The 16,085-nt window shown below is 48.5% G+C and overlaps 1 protein-coding gene and 1 pseudogene across 4 annotated transcripts; both read left to right on the top strand.

The window, feature by feature from the left end:
* The first annotated feature begins 569 nt into the window (after positions 1–569).
* FCGR2B (Fc gamma receptor IIb) lies at positions 570–15,809 on the top strand. 4 transcript variants are annotated; one of them, XM_072946236.1, is made up of 8 exons: positions 570–735; positions 4,583–4,603; positions 4,948–5,202; positions 10,092–10,346; positions 11,070–11,192; positions 13,389–13,445; positions 15,412–15,449; positions 15,572–15,809. In XM_072946236.1, exons 1-8 carry the CDS (start codon positions 624–626, stop codon positions 15,656–15,658), a joined length of 948 nt encoding a protein of 315 aa, XP_072802337.1. In that variant the 5' UTR covers positions 570–623; the 3' UTR covers positions 15,659–15,809. The 4 variants fall into 4 exon arrangements, with proteins under 4 accessions (XP_072802337.1, XP_072802336.1, XP_072802339.1 ...); XM_072946235.1 differs by having other exon boundaries at positions 574–735; positions 4,945–5,202; XM_072946238.1 differs by lacking the exon at positions 13,389–13,445 and having other exon boundaries at positions 575–735.
* Positions 6,077–10,077, top strand: LOC140688058 (polyhomeotic-like protein 1; annotated as a pseudogene).
* Positions 15,810–16,085: the final 276 nt, after the last annotated feature.

The following is a 16,085-nucleotide window of genomic DNA, read 5'->3' as shown; positions in this document are numbered from 1 at the left end:
AAAAGAATGAATGGGAAAGGGGAATAAGAGGATGGGTGTGATCATTCTATTGACACCCTGTCACACTTCTTTGTCCTGGTTCCACAAATCCAAAAATGAGTCAGGATTATGATAATAAAGAAAATCAAATGATGGGGGGAGGCCTCCTGCTGCTAGGCTCCATCTCAGGAGGAGTCCAATTCCAGTGCCTGGGTCTCCAAATGGATCTAGAAATATGAGAAGTCTGCTGGCACACTATCCTCCATCATCTTTTCTAAAAAGAGACAGAAAGGAGGCTCTGAGCTGAGTTTGGGTGACTATTCCTCTCTCTCTCCCAGAGGCTGAGCCCAGCTGTGGCCCCAGGGGAAGAGGAGAAAGTTGTTTCCCAGTTTCTACATTTTCCGTGAATTTGGAGATGGACTGAGCCAGATTTATTCTTGGAAGTCCTGAAACTGCTGGGAGGGAACCACTGAGATGAAAGGAGGTGGAAGGGGAGGAGCCTATGATAATACAACACTTCTTTTCACTTCCTCTTTTACTCCAGAATTTGTCTGTCCTCTGGGGTGGAATCGATCAAGCCCTGAGAGAAGCCTGTGCTCGCCGTGCTGGTGCTGTCAGAGCTAACTCCTTTGCTCCGGGAGGTGATGGGGGTCCCCTCATTCACAGGCCTCCCTGCTACTGAGAGTGACCAGGCTGACTGCATGCCCTGCCATCCTTTGGGCCACATGCTACTGTGGACAGCTCTGCTATTCCTGGGTGAGTCAGGGCCCCCAGGAGGGACACTGGAGCAGGAACAGAGGCAGGTGCGCTTTTCTAACTCAGGTGCTGCCACCTTGGTTGGGGCCGAGCTTGGGCCAGGGTGAGGGGTGGCACGGGAAGCATGTCAGGAAAGTCAGGAGGATGAAGGCAGGCTGATGAAAACCAAATTCTCACAACCTTTCTGGCCCTGGCAAATTATGAAATTGGCAGAGTTTGGTGTTTGTTTGTTTCTGTTTTTTTCCCTAGTCTTCTGCCGAATCTCACTGGGCACCCAGGTCCCTGGTGCTTGGACACCCCCCACAGCAGAGCCAGATCTGAGGAAAGTCTAGTAGAGGAAAGGGTGTTTCCCTTCTGCAGAAATTTGTGTTTTAGTGGGACCAAATCTTAGGCAGGAGGGCTAATGCTGTCTCTTACAAAAGGAGGTAGGGGAAGCAATAAAACACATTGTGGTGGTAGGGGCAGTGGCCATTCTCTGTGCCCCTGAAACCACTTCAGGCAGCAGAAGCCTGTTCTCCTTAGGTGCAAGGTGATTCCCCGGGAAGAAGCACAAGAATGTCTGGGTTATCCAGGGAACGGGTTTCAGAGAATACCTAAACTGGGCAATTCTGGAATCATCAATTGTGGGACCAGGGAAATCATGCATGCCTCCTGCACTGCACACAGATGGGGAACAGTCACTGATCAAAGAGAAAACCAGGATCCTAGGCCAAGATCGAGTGCTACTTTCTGACCATGCTCTCAGCTGTGACCAAGGCCTGATGATGCCTGTGGGAGGAAGAGTCTAAGGAAGGCCAAATGGGGGAGTGTCTCCTTTAGCTCAGTTTCTGGAGTTTCCACCCTCAAATCCCCTGAAATATAGCCCCAGTGGGAGACACATGGCCACTCTCCAAGTTATGTGCTAGGATTGATAGTAAAATCTGGTCAGCTCTGGGAGCGCTCGGCCCTCAATGCTGGATGACACTGGGACAGGAGGTGGAGGTGAGGAAGAGGGCGTATGTCCCCATGAGCAGGATGAAATGGATTGCAGTAGAATAACATGGTAAAATGCGCATGGAACGACCTCATTTTTCACATGGAGAAGCTCAGGCCTGGAGAGGCAGTATGCTTCCCCACCTCAGCTAACAGTGCTACCAGTGTGGCTCTTGGTAAGACTTCTGGGAGAGACTTTTGGTATTTTCCTCCATTTCGTCTTTCGCTAATTCACCAAGGATTTACTCCATCTTTTCCATTCTTATCTGGGCCACCATATTTACATCTTCATTGCTCAGTAATTCAATTTTTACAGCACCTTCTGATCCAGTCTTGACTGCTTCTGCCTCCTCTTCCCTGAATCCATGCTGCACACCGAGGCCATGACATCATCAAGTGCAGCTCTGGTTGAGTTGCTGCACTTCATCAGAGCCGTCAGTGCTCCTCCACTGCCTGCTTAATAAAGCTCCAGTTCTCCTCTTCCAGCCTTGTCCCCACGCCCCAAGTGGGTTTTTCTCTAGAGCCAGGCAAGGTGTACACTGCAGTCTCTGCTCTTCACAGATTCCACAAACTGCCTTGTTTAAACATTAAACAAATGCTGTGTGTGGGCTCCGTTCTAGGACTTGGGGATTTATCACTGAGCAAGACAGAAGCCTTCTTGACCTAAAGCATGAGATCTGTGTCTTTCTCGCAATGACTATATTGAGTATGATCATATTTAGTATTCACTATTACTTGTTGAATGTGGAATGAATAAATGGAATGGTGACTTCTCTCTGCATTTCTGCCTCTTAACTTGTTTCTTTTCTTTCTCGTCCTCTTAGTCTCTACTTCCCTACATTGTCACCTTGTCAATCCTACACTCTGGTTTTTAGCTTTCATTCCATGTCAATAATTTCCAAACCTATCTTTCTTGCTTGTGTCAAGTACAATTTAAAATTGATTAGTCAGCTCAGAAACAAAACATATTCATAATCCAACTATCATTTTCCCCTCACAAATGTTCTCCTCCTCACATTTATATTTCTGTGAGCACAACTAACCTTTTTCCTTGTCACACACTTATATCACTCCCACATCTCATCAAGTCCAGATTCTCTTGGTTCTGCCTGTTAAATTTGTCTCCTGTCCACGTCCTCATCTCCATTTCCTATAGTCAATACAACTTTGGGCTCTCTTATCTCTCACCTAAATGGATTCAGTGAATAATTTCCAGAGCATCAGCAAATAAAATAATATGCCTACCAACCTCTTGGAGCTTACATTCTCCTGAGGGGTATAAACAATAAATAAACCCACACAAATGCATAAATACAAATGGGAAAATGGCTATGAAGATGTAAACAGGATACTCTGATAAGAGCAGTTGTTGTGGGGGGAAGAGAGAGCAGTCCACTTAAACAGGATGATATGGAAAAAAATTTTCTGAGGAACTGACATTTAGTCTGGGACATGAAGCATGAAAATAATTAAGCCATTTGAAGATACAAAGGAAACAGGTTTAGAGTAGAGGGGTCAGCATACACAAAAGTCCCAAATTTGAAGAATTTAAAGAGATCTGGTGTTACTGGAGGTCAGTGAGTAGGGGAAGAGGGACTTGAAATGAAGCCAGAGAGGTGAACAGAGGTCGTGTCAGGTGTGGCCTTATAAACATTTACATTTTCTTTTAAGAGTAAAGAAAGACCATTGAAGGCTTGTAAGCAGGGGAGTGATATTAGCTGATTTGATACTTTAAAAAATAACTCTAGCTTCTCTTTGGGGAATGACTTGTAGGGGGAACAAAAAGGGAAGAGACAGGTTAGGAGATGGGAGAAAGTAGAGTCATGGGCATAGAGTGAAGTAGATGGATTCAAGAACTAAGTGGAAGCAGAATCAGCAAGACTTACTGGTGCGAAGGTGGACGGGGTTTGGGAGGGAGGAATAAAGGAGGACTTGCTGGTTTCAGGCATGAGTACCTGGGTAGATAGTGAAGATGAACACTCATATGGGGGAATCGGGAGAGAAAAAGAATGTGTCCACTTGATTTGACAGCACAGAAGTCATTGGTGATTTTCACAAGAAAAGTTTTAGTGGACCAGTGAAGGTGGAGTTCAAATGTCAGAGAATGAAACAGTGATTGGAAGGAGAAGAAATGAGGACAGCCTATGTAGAAAAAAGAACTGAGAAATCAGGCTGGGAAAGGGAGCAGAGAAATAATTTTGGTATTACATCTGGCATCAAGTGAGATATTTTTTTCTTTTAATGAAAGATCCTGGATTACATTTATCTTGATGGGAAAGATCTAGCTGACAAGAAGAAATGGGTGATGCAGAAGAGAAAAGGAATAACAGAGAGAGGGAAATTCTTGAGAGGGTGAAAGACAATGTGACCAAGAACAGACCGACCACAGAGAGGAGGAGAGATATTGTCCCCAGTGTAACCAAGAAAGGAGATGCAGAAAGGTTAGGTAACTTAGTTGGGGGAAGATGTGAGATCTCCTGGCTAACTGCTCTTGTTTTCTCCATTAAGGATGAAGGAAGGCATCACCTTTAAGTGAGAGGGGGCTGGGAGCAGAGGACTGGGAAGTTTGAGGAGTGAGAAAAAGATGATTGTCACCACCACCCAGAGCAGCAGAGCAAATTTACTAGAGAAAAGTGTCAGAATGAGAGTTTAGTGTCCTTTTGAGTATGGAGACAGTAAATTTACAGAGAAACCAATCTGGTTACTGTGTAGTGTTTCATTAACACACAGCTGAACAAGTAAAGGACAATACAAGTGAATGTGATGCAGACAGATAAAGGCAAGAGAATTAAGGAGATTTGCAAGGAGGTGATTATTTATAATGATGAATCATCAAATCCAAACTCTGGGCTGATTGCTGCTGTCTCTCTTACAGCTCCTGCTGCTGGGACACCTGGTAAGTACTCCACCCACACCCTCCCTAGCTACCCTCTCTCTCTGCTCCCTGCACCCTGTCCAGCTCTGAATACACCAGCAACCCAGGACCAAAGTAGAGCTGAGAAAGGGTAATTGTTCCCACAAGATGCCCTGCTCCCTACCCCCCATACAACTCCTTTTTCCTTCTCTTCTTACCATTGAAGCTGGGAATGGGCTGCCTGAGTAGGAGGAATTGCCCTCAGTTACAGAACAGTTCTGGATTGGGTTCCTATCTTGATGTCTACAGCACAGCCACAGTTTCCCATTGTCTGAGATTTGGGGTCCCCTTCCCTCAGGCTGCATCCTCTCTCTTCCCCTCAGCAGGTCTCCCGAAGGCTGTGGTGAACCTTCAGTCCAAATGGGTCAACGTTCTCCAGGAGGATGATGTGATGTTGATGTGCCAAGGGACCAACAACCCTGGGGATGACTTCACCCAGTGGTTCCATAATGGAAGCTCCATCCCAACCCAGGTACAGCCCAGCTACAGCTTTAAGGCCAGCAGCAATGACAGCGGGGACTACAAGTGCCAGACGGGCCAGACCAGCCTCAGTGACCCTGTGCATCTGGATGTGATTTCTGGTCAGTGGAGCAAGGCCTGGGGGGTCAAGGAGAGATGAAATTTGCTTACATGGCAGAGGTTTTTAGGAAAGAGGGTGGCTTATGTACTGGGAAGCATGGCTGTGAGTTGTCTGGAGTCATTTTGTCCACTCATTTCCCTTTTTGCCACCCCCTTTGCTTAGTATGTGTGGTGGGGTGGAAGTTCCTAAGAAATTTCTCTGAATGGCTCTTTTGCCTCAGTTCTGATTGAGCAAGAAGATGACAAGGCCACAAGTAGGCAGGCGGGTGTGAAAGAAGCAGAAAGAAATCCCTAATTCATAGAAATCCTTCCATTTTCACAGCAGAGGCAAATACACAGACAGACCACAACTGAGTCCTGGTCCTGGAAATGACTAGCCATGTAAACATGGTGGTTTCATTTACCTTGGAGCCTCATTTTCCACATCTGCTCAGTGGAGATACTACTGCCTCCCCCATTAGGTTCTGGTGAGAATCAGCATTTCCCTGGTCCTCTGCCCTCTGTGCAACTTGAGGTGACGGTTATTGTGTTTTAACTGTCTCTGTATTTCAAGGTCCTGACACAGGGCAGGGCTTAATAAATGTTTGCTGAATAGATGAGTGATTCTCCAAAGCTCCCGGCAAGAAATAGGTTCTCCATAAAGAAAAGCTGAAATGTGACTATGATGAATATTGTCACTGTTACTCTTCACTTAGTCCCCTTCCGTTACCTGATTCCCAACTTGTCCTCAAAAGTATGTAATACAGCAGGTAGGCCTCAGCCCCAGTCCTGCCATCTTTACCCTCTGGGCTTAGCAGGATAAGACAGTCCTGGAGGGAAGCCCCAGAGGCCTGGCAGAGCCTCAATCTCAGTGCGCTGCCCTTCTAGGAAGGGGTGGAGGTGAAGGGATCCCTCCCCTGAGACTGAGAGTCCCCATCCAGCTACCAGGTCTAGTGACAAGGAACCCTGGCACATGAGGTGGACACCATCATGGAAGACCTGGGTGGAAAGCTAGATGTGCAGCCTTGAGCCCGAGCACCAGCCTTTGGGACCCTGGGCCACTACCATGGAGACGAGAGCCAACAGTACTCCAGCTGCACTGATGGGAGTCCCCACTCAGGTGACAGTGCTCAGCCCCAGAGAGTTCAATGCCACTGTGAGAACAGCAAGCAGAGCAGGCCCTGCAGGCAGTGCTGTGACAGCTCCTTGGGCTAGTATTTCTACCAGTTTATGTCCAGCAGCAGCTCACCAGGACCCAGCTGCAGAGCCACAACTGCTGTCCAGCAGGCCAGCTCCCCTAAACACCAGCACTACACAGCAGCTGACCACCACCACCCAGGCCTTAGTCAGTCTGGTCACACCACCAGCCACCCAACTTACCAGCCAATCCCAGGGTGTGAGCTCTCCTTGCATTATCACTTCAACCCAATCGGTGCTACTGGGAAACATGGCCTCCTCCCTGCTCACCCGGTCTCAGGCCCACATGTATCAAAGTCTACCACTGGGAAACCAGTTCCAGGTAATCCAGACTCTGGGCTGAAATGTGCCTTTAGCTTCTCAACTCATCCTGATGCTTATGGGACAGTGGCTACAGCCCAGCAGAGGGTGCCATCTCCTCAGGCTCCTGGAGTCCATGCAGGTGCAGATCAGGTGCAGAACTTGCCAGTGAAGAACGAGCAGGCCTCAGCCCAAGACTCCACTCAGAAAACTGTTTAGCCTCTTCGTCTTTAGCCTCTCTCAGGCCTCAAGCTTGGACTAGTTGTGGCTTAGTCTTCCTCTGAGGCCTCAGGTGAGTTCTTTAGTCTTAGACCAGCTGGTGGGGACAGTGGAAATAGCATTCCAAGGTTCATGGGTCCAGGAGTAAGTGGCCACACACCTGGGCCTTTCAGTCAGTTGCCCTCCTCAGGAATAGGTGGTGGTAGGAGCCGTCTCATGAAACACAGAGGAGTGGTAGAGCCCATGCCTGCATCCCAAACAGTGACTGTGACTCAGAACAGCTAGACAGGCAGAAAGTGCAGTGGCCAAGAAGACAGAAGCAGATAGGAGTGTTCAACAGGACATGGCCATGAACCTGACACGGACAGCTACACATGCTCCCAGCCAGACCCTCATTTCTTCAGTCTCCCACTCACAGCCCCAGCCCCATTCACTGATTTAGACACAGCAACAGATCCAGCTCTTGGAGAAGCAGGTGCTGATCCAGCAGCAGACCACCTTGCTGACCACCAGCAACAGCTCCAGCCCTGTCAGTCCCGGTTCTCCTCCACACAGCTCTGCACCTCTAGCTGTGGCAGCAGCAGCAGCCACAACTCTCACGGCCCCTCAGTCACCATAACCCAGGTCCCTGTTGTCTTCTACATGCAGTCTGTGCCCCTGCCAGGCAAACCCAGACACTGGCCATCAAACACAAAGAGGGAGACTATGTCTCTACATTGGGTGCAATGCTCCCACCAAGGCTTCTCCAGTCGCAGAGAGCCCCAAGGCCATGGAGAAGAAGAGCAGTTAGGAGAAGCTGAGCCAGTGACCAGCGGCAACGCTAACTCACCAAACATTCCCATTGTCCATCAGCACCACCTCCTACACTAGCCACGGTGTCCAGACAAATGGGTGACTCAAACCTCCACAAGACATTGTGAAGCCCCAGATACTCACCCACATGATTCAGGGCTTTGGTAACCAGGATGGAGCAGAACCTTTCCCAGTAAGTTGTTCTCTGTTACTTAAGAGTCTAAGAAGTCACTACAGACTGGCCTCCCTACAGGGCTGAATGAAAATCAGTCAGGTGGCCACTGGGGAGGGGACAGTCCATCTGCTGAGTGGTCAAGAAGACAAATCTCCCAAAGTCCCAGCACTGTGGGAAGTACATGCCTGCAGAACAGTTTTGTGGCTCCAAATTTTTCTGATGCATGAATTGCACTAAGAGGTACAGTGTGAGCTGTAGCTGCCAGTTCTGGCAAAGAGGAAAAAAAATGAAAGTGTTTCAAGAAGCCCAGTATGCTCACATTCACCAGTGTGGTTCCCACTGCTACTCCTCTGACATCATGAATGCTAAGTTCCAGGGCAAGTGCCAATGCCATAAAGAGCTTCTACCTGTAGTTCAGAGAATTCCAGTTATGATGAAGTGCTCTCCCCACCCTCCCTGGGCCTTTATCAGTGAAAGCTGGGCATGGGGAACATGACCAGGGAACCTCCATATGGCTCTGCCTACACCAGGATTCATGGCATCAATCCTGTGTTCCTGCCCAGTAATCTTAGCTACTGGAGTGCAGAAGATTGTGTGACTTTATCGTCTCTTGACAAGGCTTCCAGGAGTGGAGGAAGAGTTTTGTTCCCAGAAGATTGATGGAAGCCCCTTTTATTACTTAAAGAACGTCTCATGAGTGCCATGAACATGAAGCTGGGCCCTGCCCTCGACATCTGTGCCAAGAAATTGCCCTCAAGGAGATGTAAGGTGGCCCTCTTGCACAAATCAGCCTGAGGCAGACACTCTACACTGTCCAGGTTACAACCTGGTACCAGTAGAAGCCTTTGCTGGGAAGAAAGTGCTGTTCTAATGATGCTCACCTTCCATTGTGGGGATTACCCAGACAGGGAAGAGAAGTGCAGGGATTGGTTTCTGGTGCTACATGGAAGCAGCTCTGACATTTTCTCTGGGTTCTGCTTCATTTAAAAAGATCTTTACAATGCTCAGCATTCCCACCTACCCCAATCCAACATTTATAAGAGAGGCAGTCTAGAGAAGCAGGACTGCTCACCTGATCCCAGAGTGGACTGTCTACCCAGGGCCTGATTCTCCAAGGGGAGGAATACACAGGATGGTGGTCAGGGAATGGGTGGGACGCAAGGTGCCTGGGAGGGGTGGGGTCTTCTGGCTTGTGTGACACAAGGAGCAAGATCCGGTCTCCCCACCTTCCTTCTGGATTGTCCCTCTGCAGCTGTGGTGCAGAGTTTTCTCTTTGTTGTCACTCATTCCCTCAGTATTGAACATTTTCTCCTGCATGTGTGGCAGACTGACCAGCCAGTGTGGAGACTTGGTTGGCATCATTCTAATCTGCTGCAGGGACTACGTGTGTTTGACTAACACGTATGGCTGTTGTCATTTTTCCTCATCCTCTGGCTCCCTTCCAATGTATTTGTTGTTTTCTACCCTTTCTTTCCAATTCCATCTCTGCTCTATCCTATAGCTTTAGGAAGAGGGGTGTGTGGGCTGAGGTCAGGAGTGTAAGTTAAGTACCCACCTTGGCCTGTAAACCCTATACAACAAAATTTTTTTTAAATGTTCTTCTTCAGTAAAAGGATGAAAATTGGGAGAGAAAAAAGTACACAGCAGGCTAATGGCCCACCCATGTAACTGCTGCCTCTAGACAAAGACCCTGCTAAAGGGAAATTCCACATTTACTAACATGCACCAAATAAGGTAATTAATATTTGTTGGATGTCCATGACTTTCCCCAAAGACATATGTCTCTGCTGTGTCCCCAGCACATGTTGTCTCCTGTGTCCGACCGGATCCACCCTCCCTCCCTCAGAGAAGGCACTGTACTCCAGGTTCTCTGGTATCCTTCCTGCAAAGGCCCACTGGGCAGCATGAAGCTGCAGCTGGCTTCTCCCAGGACAGGAACGAGAGGACAAGGGTATCCTGAACGCCTGCTGTGTGCCAGGAACTATTGTAGATAGGTAATGGTATTATTGTGACCATTTTCACAAACGAGGAAACTGAGACCCGGAAGAGTGGATTACTTGCCCAAGATTACAGAGCTCATAAGTAATGGAGCCAGAATTAGAGACCAGGGCTGTCTGATTTCAGACTTTAGCTCTTCTCTCCACATGTAATGTCCCACCATGAGGACGGTCTGGGCCTCGGAGCTGAGTCAAGACCTCCTGGGTCCTGTGGTCCCTTTGTGTCTTTCAGACTGGCTGCTGCTCCAGACCCCTAGCCTGGTGTTCCAGGAAGGGGAACCCATCGTGCTGAGGTGCCACAGCTGGAAAAACAAGCCTCTGTTTAAGGTCACATTCTTCCACAATAGAAAATCCATGAAGTTTTCCTTTGTGTATTCCAACTTCTCTATCCCGCAAGCAAACTTCAGTCACAATGGCGAGTACCACTGCACAGGATTTATCGGGCAGATGCAGCACTCGTCACAGCCTGTGACCATCACTGTCCAAGGTGGGAATTCCATCAAGATGAAAGGAGGGGAGGGAAAAGGAGGATGGACAATTAGGATCAGGTTCTATGGACCTACAAGGGGATCTGAGAAATGCCAGAGCAGCAAACTTGGGCACTGGGGCAAAGAGCAGGGGTATGGGCATCTTGCTAAGTACTGGCCAGAGATCGGAGCCCTCAGCTTCCAGGTGATAGGTGACAAGGCTATTGCTCCACTTTGAAATGTATAGCATAGCAGCGGAACAGAGCTCCCTCCTTGGTGCAGATGTTCCCTAAGCTCCCGGACATTCCTCAGAACTGAGGTTTTCCTCATTTCTTCTCATGTCCTGTTATGTCCATTCACTCCAAAAGCCATGGCATGTCCCTAACAGTTCAAGGCTGTGCTGGATACACTGATGGAGGCTTCAGATCCACCCTCCCTGCTGTCCCCAAGAGGCTAAGAGGAATACTTCATGTCTTACACACTCGACAGTGTGCCTCACTTGTTTAGCTGCGAAATCTGGGTATGGGGGAGGAGGCACAAGTCCAGTCACAGACATCCCATGAGCTTGAGATTGGGGGAGGAAGTGAGCATTGCACCTGGGGGTGACCCAGGCACAAAGCAGCTCCAGGGATAGCGCTAGGGGAGGGCAGGGAGGGTGGGGTGGGACAGACAGGGTGCGGCCTGCAGGGAGGGTGGGGTGGGACAGACAGGGTGCTGCCTGTCCTGAGGTCTGTCTTCCCCAGGGTCCAGCTTGAGCAGTTCCTCGCTGGTGTTGATCGTGGTGGCTGTGGTCGCTGGGATTGCTGCAGTGGCTATTGTTGCCACCGTAGTTGCCCGGTTCCGCCTGAGGCGAAAGCAGATTTCAGGTTTGTGGCTCCTCTTGCTCCCTCTTGTTATCAGTTCCCACTTAGCCAAGGCCATAACCCTAAACATTGTCAGAACCCTTCTCTCTAGGCTTAGAGATTCCTTGGCATTCAGATATAGTCCCATACTTCATTCATTCATTTACCCATTCATTCAACAAGGCCTGAACAAACTTGCTTATGTGTCAAGCACTGTGATAGACTGTGGATAACACCAAGATAAAGAATTCCGTCTCTGCCATCAAGGAGTTCATAGTATTGTGAGGAAGACAGAGGGACAAATAGAGCCTTTTAATCAGAGGGGGTAAGTTCAGTATTAGAGAAGGCAAAGGCTATGATTGTGGGGGCAGGGGGGAACTCCAGGGGACAGAAGAGCCTGAATAACTCAGCATAGGCAATTAGAGAAGTGTGGTGGGGTGGTGTTGTACAGCGAATGAATCACACCCTGTGGTGCTAGACTGCCTGAGTTCAAGTCTCAGCAACTCAGCCCACCAGCTGACTAACATTGGATGGGTTAATCAATGTGTTGAGAAGTTAGCGCTGGTATATTAATTTAAGAGTATGCAGATTATGACCTAAATGAGGAGGCACAAGCCACCCACCCACATGGGGTCAGCATCCAAGCTCTCTGATTGGGGAATTGAAAACCCCAGGGTCATTTTGATTGAAAGCACAATTTCAATACCTTACGCAAAGGAATTAGAGTCACAAGATTTGCTAATTATAGATCCCAGAAATGGGAGGGGGTGACAGTCCTCTGTCCCAGGTCATGGGTGAGCAGGAGAGAGAGAACAGGTAGCAGGCAGCCATTACTTAAAGGTGATTAGGTGGGAGGACACTAACTTTTTTGTGGGCTTACGTCTCGGTAGTAACTTTAAACGTGCCCCAGGAAAAGCAAAGCAAGAACTTACGGCAGGAATCCTAAACTCAGGTCCTTATCTTAAATGTTCAGGCTCTGAGTATAAGCAGGGTTATGATACTGTAAAATGTCTAGGCAGCAACTCAGGTAAACAAAGTTGTTTTGTTTTTCCAAGAAAATGAAAGTTGTTTTCTCATCACATTCAAATTCCCTGGGCCACAGTTTCATTGTCTGAGAAATGGGGGACACGAATAGATCCGACCTCACAGGGTTGTGAAGATGAACGAGTCTGGAGCTCTTATAATAGGACATAGCAAACAGCACATAAGTATGAATTGTTATCATTATGGTGGAGGTGATGTTCCAGGGTAGCTGTTAACCAGGCCAAGAGGGCTAGATGAGCATTCCAGGCATGGGGACTAAGACGTGGAAATGAGAAACACCGTGGCTAGGATAGGGGTCGGGAAAGAGTAAGGAGGGTGCTGTAAGCAGTTTGACGCCCCTGAAGTCATAAATTGAGAGGGAGAAAAAGAAGACAGCAGAAGCAAGGCAGAAAGATGGGCAGCAGCTGGGTCATGGAATCCATGGAGGCTACCTTAGGGAACTAAGCTGTCTTCCAAAGGGGCTGGCAAGAACACAGGAGGGCAGGAACCACATCTCCTTATTCTGCACTTTTCCCCCAGCACCTAGCACAGTGCTAGCCACACAGCAAGATGCTTAATAAGCATTTGTTCATTGACAGATCAGCTGAGGAACTTCAGCTCTCGGAAAGCAGCCTCCTTCCCCCTTTGTACTAATGTAAAAGAGCTGAGAGAGAAGGGAGGGCGCCTTAGAAATCTAATAAGCAAATTGTCACAGTTCTTAACACTGACAAGCTAGCTTGCTAGTGAGAGAAAGCGCTAACGACAACAGGACACAGAGAAAGTAAAGGGGAAAAAAAAGACTTAGAGCACCGGCAAAGAGAAAATAATACTACGAATGTCTCATAAAGCACTTTGTAGTCAGTTCATAGCCAAGACCTCAGTTACTGATGATAAGTAAACATAGAGATACAGGGAGAGTTACAGAGAGGGAGAAAGAGGCGCTTTTTAAAAGGCAGAGGAAGTATAAGAAAGCTGCAATGGAAGGACCTTTCTGACAGTTAGCCTAGCCAACTTATATGCCCCTAGAACAGCCCATTTACAGGCTAGGGCAGTCCCTGGGGAGTAGGGAGGAGAGAAGGAGTCTTTGGGGGAGAAGGGTCTGTGTTGGTTCTAACCCAATCTTGCCTCTGATCCTTGGTCCTGAAGATCTCAGACCCCATCCCATAATCCTACTAACTTCCTATGTGCCCATCCTAGCTCTCCCAGGAACCCCTGAGCACAGGGAAATGGGAGAGCCCCTCCCTGAGGAACCAGGTGAGTGCAGCTCCCCGTCTGGGGGCTCAGTGACACCCTACCTTGTGCAGCAAGAAGTGGCTTGTGTGAGTTCCGCTGGGAGCACAGGAGAGGGAGGGGGCAGAGGGAGGTGGGCAGGGGCTCAAATCTCTTGGTCAGTTCTGAGACTAACTCCTGGGCCTAAAGAGGATGTCACTGGAGATGGGGAGAAGATGAACACCTGTCCCAGATAGAGAAGGGAGGGCTGTGTCCAGGTTTCTGGGGCTGGAAATGCTGTAGATATTTCCAGAGCAGGAGATCAGAGATATTTGGGTCTTTCTGAGGAGTTTGGCAGAGCTGGCACAAGATGGGTGTTAGAAGTTGTAAGACTGAGGCAAATAGGCTTAAGGGGGTAGGATTCTAAGGGGAAAGGAGGAGGAGGCCTAGGGAATCAACCCTAGATTTGCTGCAGAGTGATGGGATAAGGTAATAGGGCTCAGGTCTTAGTGGAACATGAAGAGGAGATTTTAGCCTGAGAAAGTTCTGGGGTACTAGGTGCATTAGTGGGCTTTACTTTATGGGCAGAGGTAAACCTCCTGTAGGTTTGTTAACTAGCTCTGTCACCATCATAGAGTGGGAACTTCAGTGTCATTCCCCATCATGGGGTTTAGTCACTTCACTGAGGGAGTAAGTGGGTTGGCCTGGATGACCTCTAAGCCCTTCCAAGCCTGACATTCTGAGCATCAGTGACCATCCAACCCCTGGCTCAAGTGGGAGTGCGTAAAAGGAGCAGGAGTATTCCAGGGGACTTCCGGATTGTAGTTAAAGCCAGAGCATGAAGAAACCTGGAGCTTTCTTGGGGTAGGGGTGGGGGAGCTCCCAGACAGCAAAAACAGACACGGAAAAGAGGCCCTCGAGGACTCCACCTCAGATGGCTGGAGTAAGACTCAGAGCAGAGCCAACAGATTTGAGAGCTTTAGCAAAATGGCCCAGCTGTCCAGCTGCGCTTTGAGCAAAACCCCTATGTCCCTTAGCCAAGCCAAGTAGGGATAGGGGCTGAGTCTGCACCAGGGCCAAACTCATGTAAGAAAAAAGCCCAAACACAAGTGGATTAGCCACTTTGACATTTGGTTCTACCTACACTGGTATAAATACATTCCACTATTTCACAAGGCATTTATTTCACAGGAAGGCACTGAGGCTAATGGTTTCCCAAAAGGCACAGCCAGAAGGCTGATGGTTTCCCAAAAGGTTGCTGGGAATGTGGAGGGATGCAGTAGAAGGAGAATTCAGGACGTGGTTTGTTCCAGAATTTGGAGCATGGAACACAGGGACTCCTTTTGTCCTGGAGATGAATGAAGACACTAGATGCATTGTCTCAGACTCCTCCCCCACTTCCTGAGGAATGCTGCTTTGCAGATACTGAGGCTGCTTTTGCACTGGCGAAGTGAGTTTCTTGGCAAAAACATGAGGAAATTTGGATGTGTTTTAGATATTTGCCAGGGAGAGTACTGACCGGCTTGCTTGCTTCCTTCTGTCCTTCCCTCCAGCCTCCCTTGCTCACTCTCACTCTCGTGCTGCCTTTCTTTTGGATGCAGCGAGGATCAAAATTCGAACAGAGATATACTACAGCAGGCCAATGTAGAAAGGCCACCTCTGGGGCTGGCAAAAATCTGGACTTTACTTCACTCTGATACCGAATACCCCCCACCTCTTCCCCAGTATCTCAGATCCCCCAAGCTGCCTGGTTTGCTTCGAGGAAAACTCAGCGATCCTCTGAAAAAAAGGCAGCCCAAATGACTGCCTCCCTTTGCCAGTGCAGCCAGTCAGGGAGGTCATGTCTGGGATATCGAGGGTGAGGTGGTGAATGAAGCTCTTGGTCTACAGGCCTGAACTGGGGATGGTGGTCCTCGCCTCAGGCCTGGTTTGGGCTTTGGTTTTGCAGCAGCACGGGTGGGCCTCATGTTACAGAAGTGCCCTGGCTGATCTCTGTTCTTTTCGCCCACAGCCAATCTCAATGATGCTGAAGAGGCTGCCAAAGCTGAGGTGAGCCATCCCTGCCACCTGCTTTTTCTTCTCCCTCCTCCCTTCTCCCCAGCCACCTCTTCTGTTGCCTCCATTCCTCTGACCTCTCCATGGATCTTCATTGCTCCTTTCTGCTTTCCTAGGCTGAGAATACAGTCACCTATTCACTTCTCTTGCACCCGGAAGTTGCAGAGGAAGAAACAGAGCCAGACTACGAGAATCACCTTTAGTTTTCATTGCCTTGCCTGAGACTTGGGGAAGAGAATCGGAGAGACCAGGATCTGGTGTCCTTCTTTGGAACTGCCTCTTTTTGTCCTCTTGGAGAAGGCAGCTCCATAAATTCATGTATTACTTTTATAATAAAATACTATACAAACAACATTTCCTTTGCCTTTTAAATTCTGTATTGGTTTGAGGGTAGCCTGGTTTGGGACTGTTTCTTTGCAATGGTAAGATTCTTGGGAAGATAGTAATGGGTAGGAGGTGGAGGAGAGGAAAGATTTGGAGTATAGCACGAGTGTTCCTCTTCTTAAAACAGAATAGCCTTCTTCCAATAAATCTGTGTACTTGTTTCCATGTCTTCTTCCCCTTCCTCCCATGGCAAGTAAACAATCACATTGTTTCGCAACACCAGTTCTCTGGAAGCCAAGCTTTAGA

This window comes from Vicugna pacos, chromosome 21, assembly GCF_048564905.1.
Source record: "Vicugna pacos chromosome 21, VicPac4, whole genome shotgun sequence".
NCBI lineage: Eukaryota > Metazoa > Chordata > Mammalia > Artiodactyla > Camelidae > Vicugna > Vicugna pacos.
Note: the sequence above shows the minus strand (reverse complement) of the source record. Positions and strands in the feature narration are given on the sequence as shown.

Bases quoted from the DNA above. Each gene is read 5' to 3' on its own strand.
- FCGR2B (XM_072946235.1), top strand. From the start codon at position 624: ATGGGGGTCCCCTCATTCACAGGCCTCCCTGCTACTGAGAGTGACCAG. The intron at 5,203-10,091 runs GTCAGTGGAGCA...TGTGTCTTTCAG, and splicing joins GCATCTGGATGTGATTTCTG to ACTGGCTGCTGCTCCAGACC. The intron at 10,347-11,069 runs GTGGGAATTCCA...TGTCTTCCCCAG, and splicing joins TGTGACCATCACTGTCCAAG to GGTCCAGCTTGAGCAGTTCC.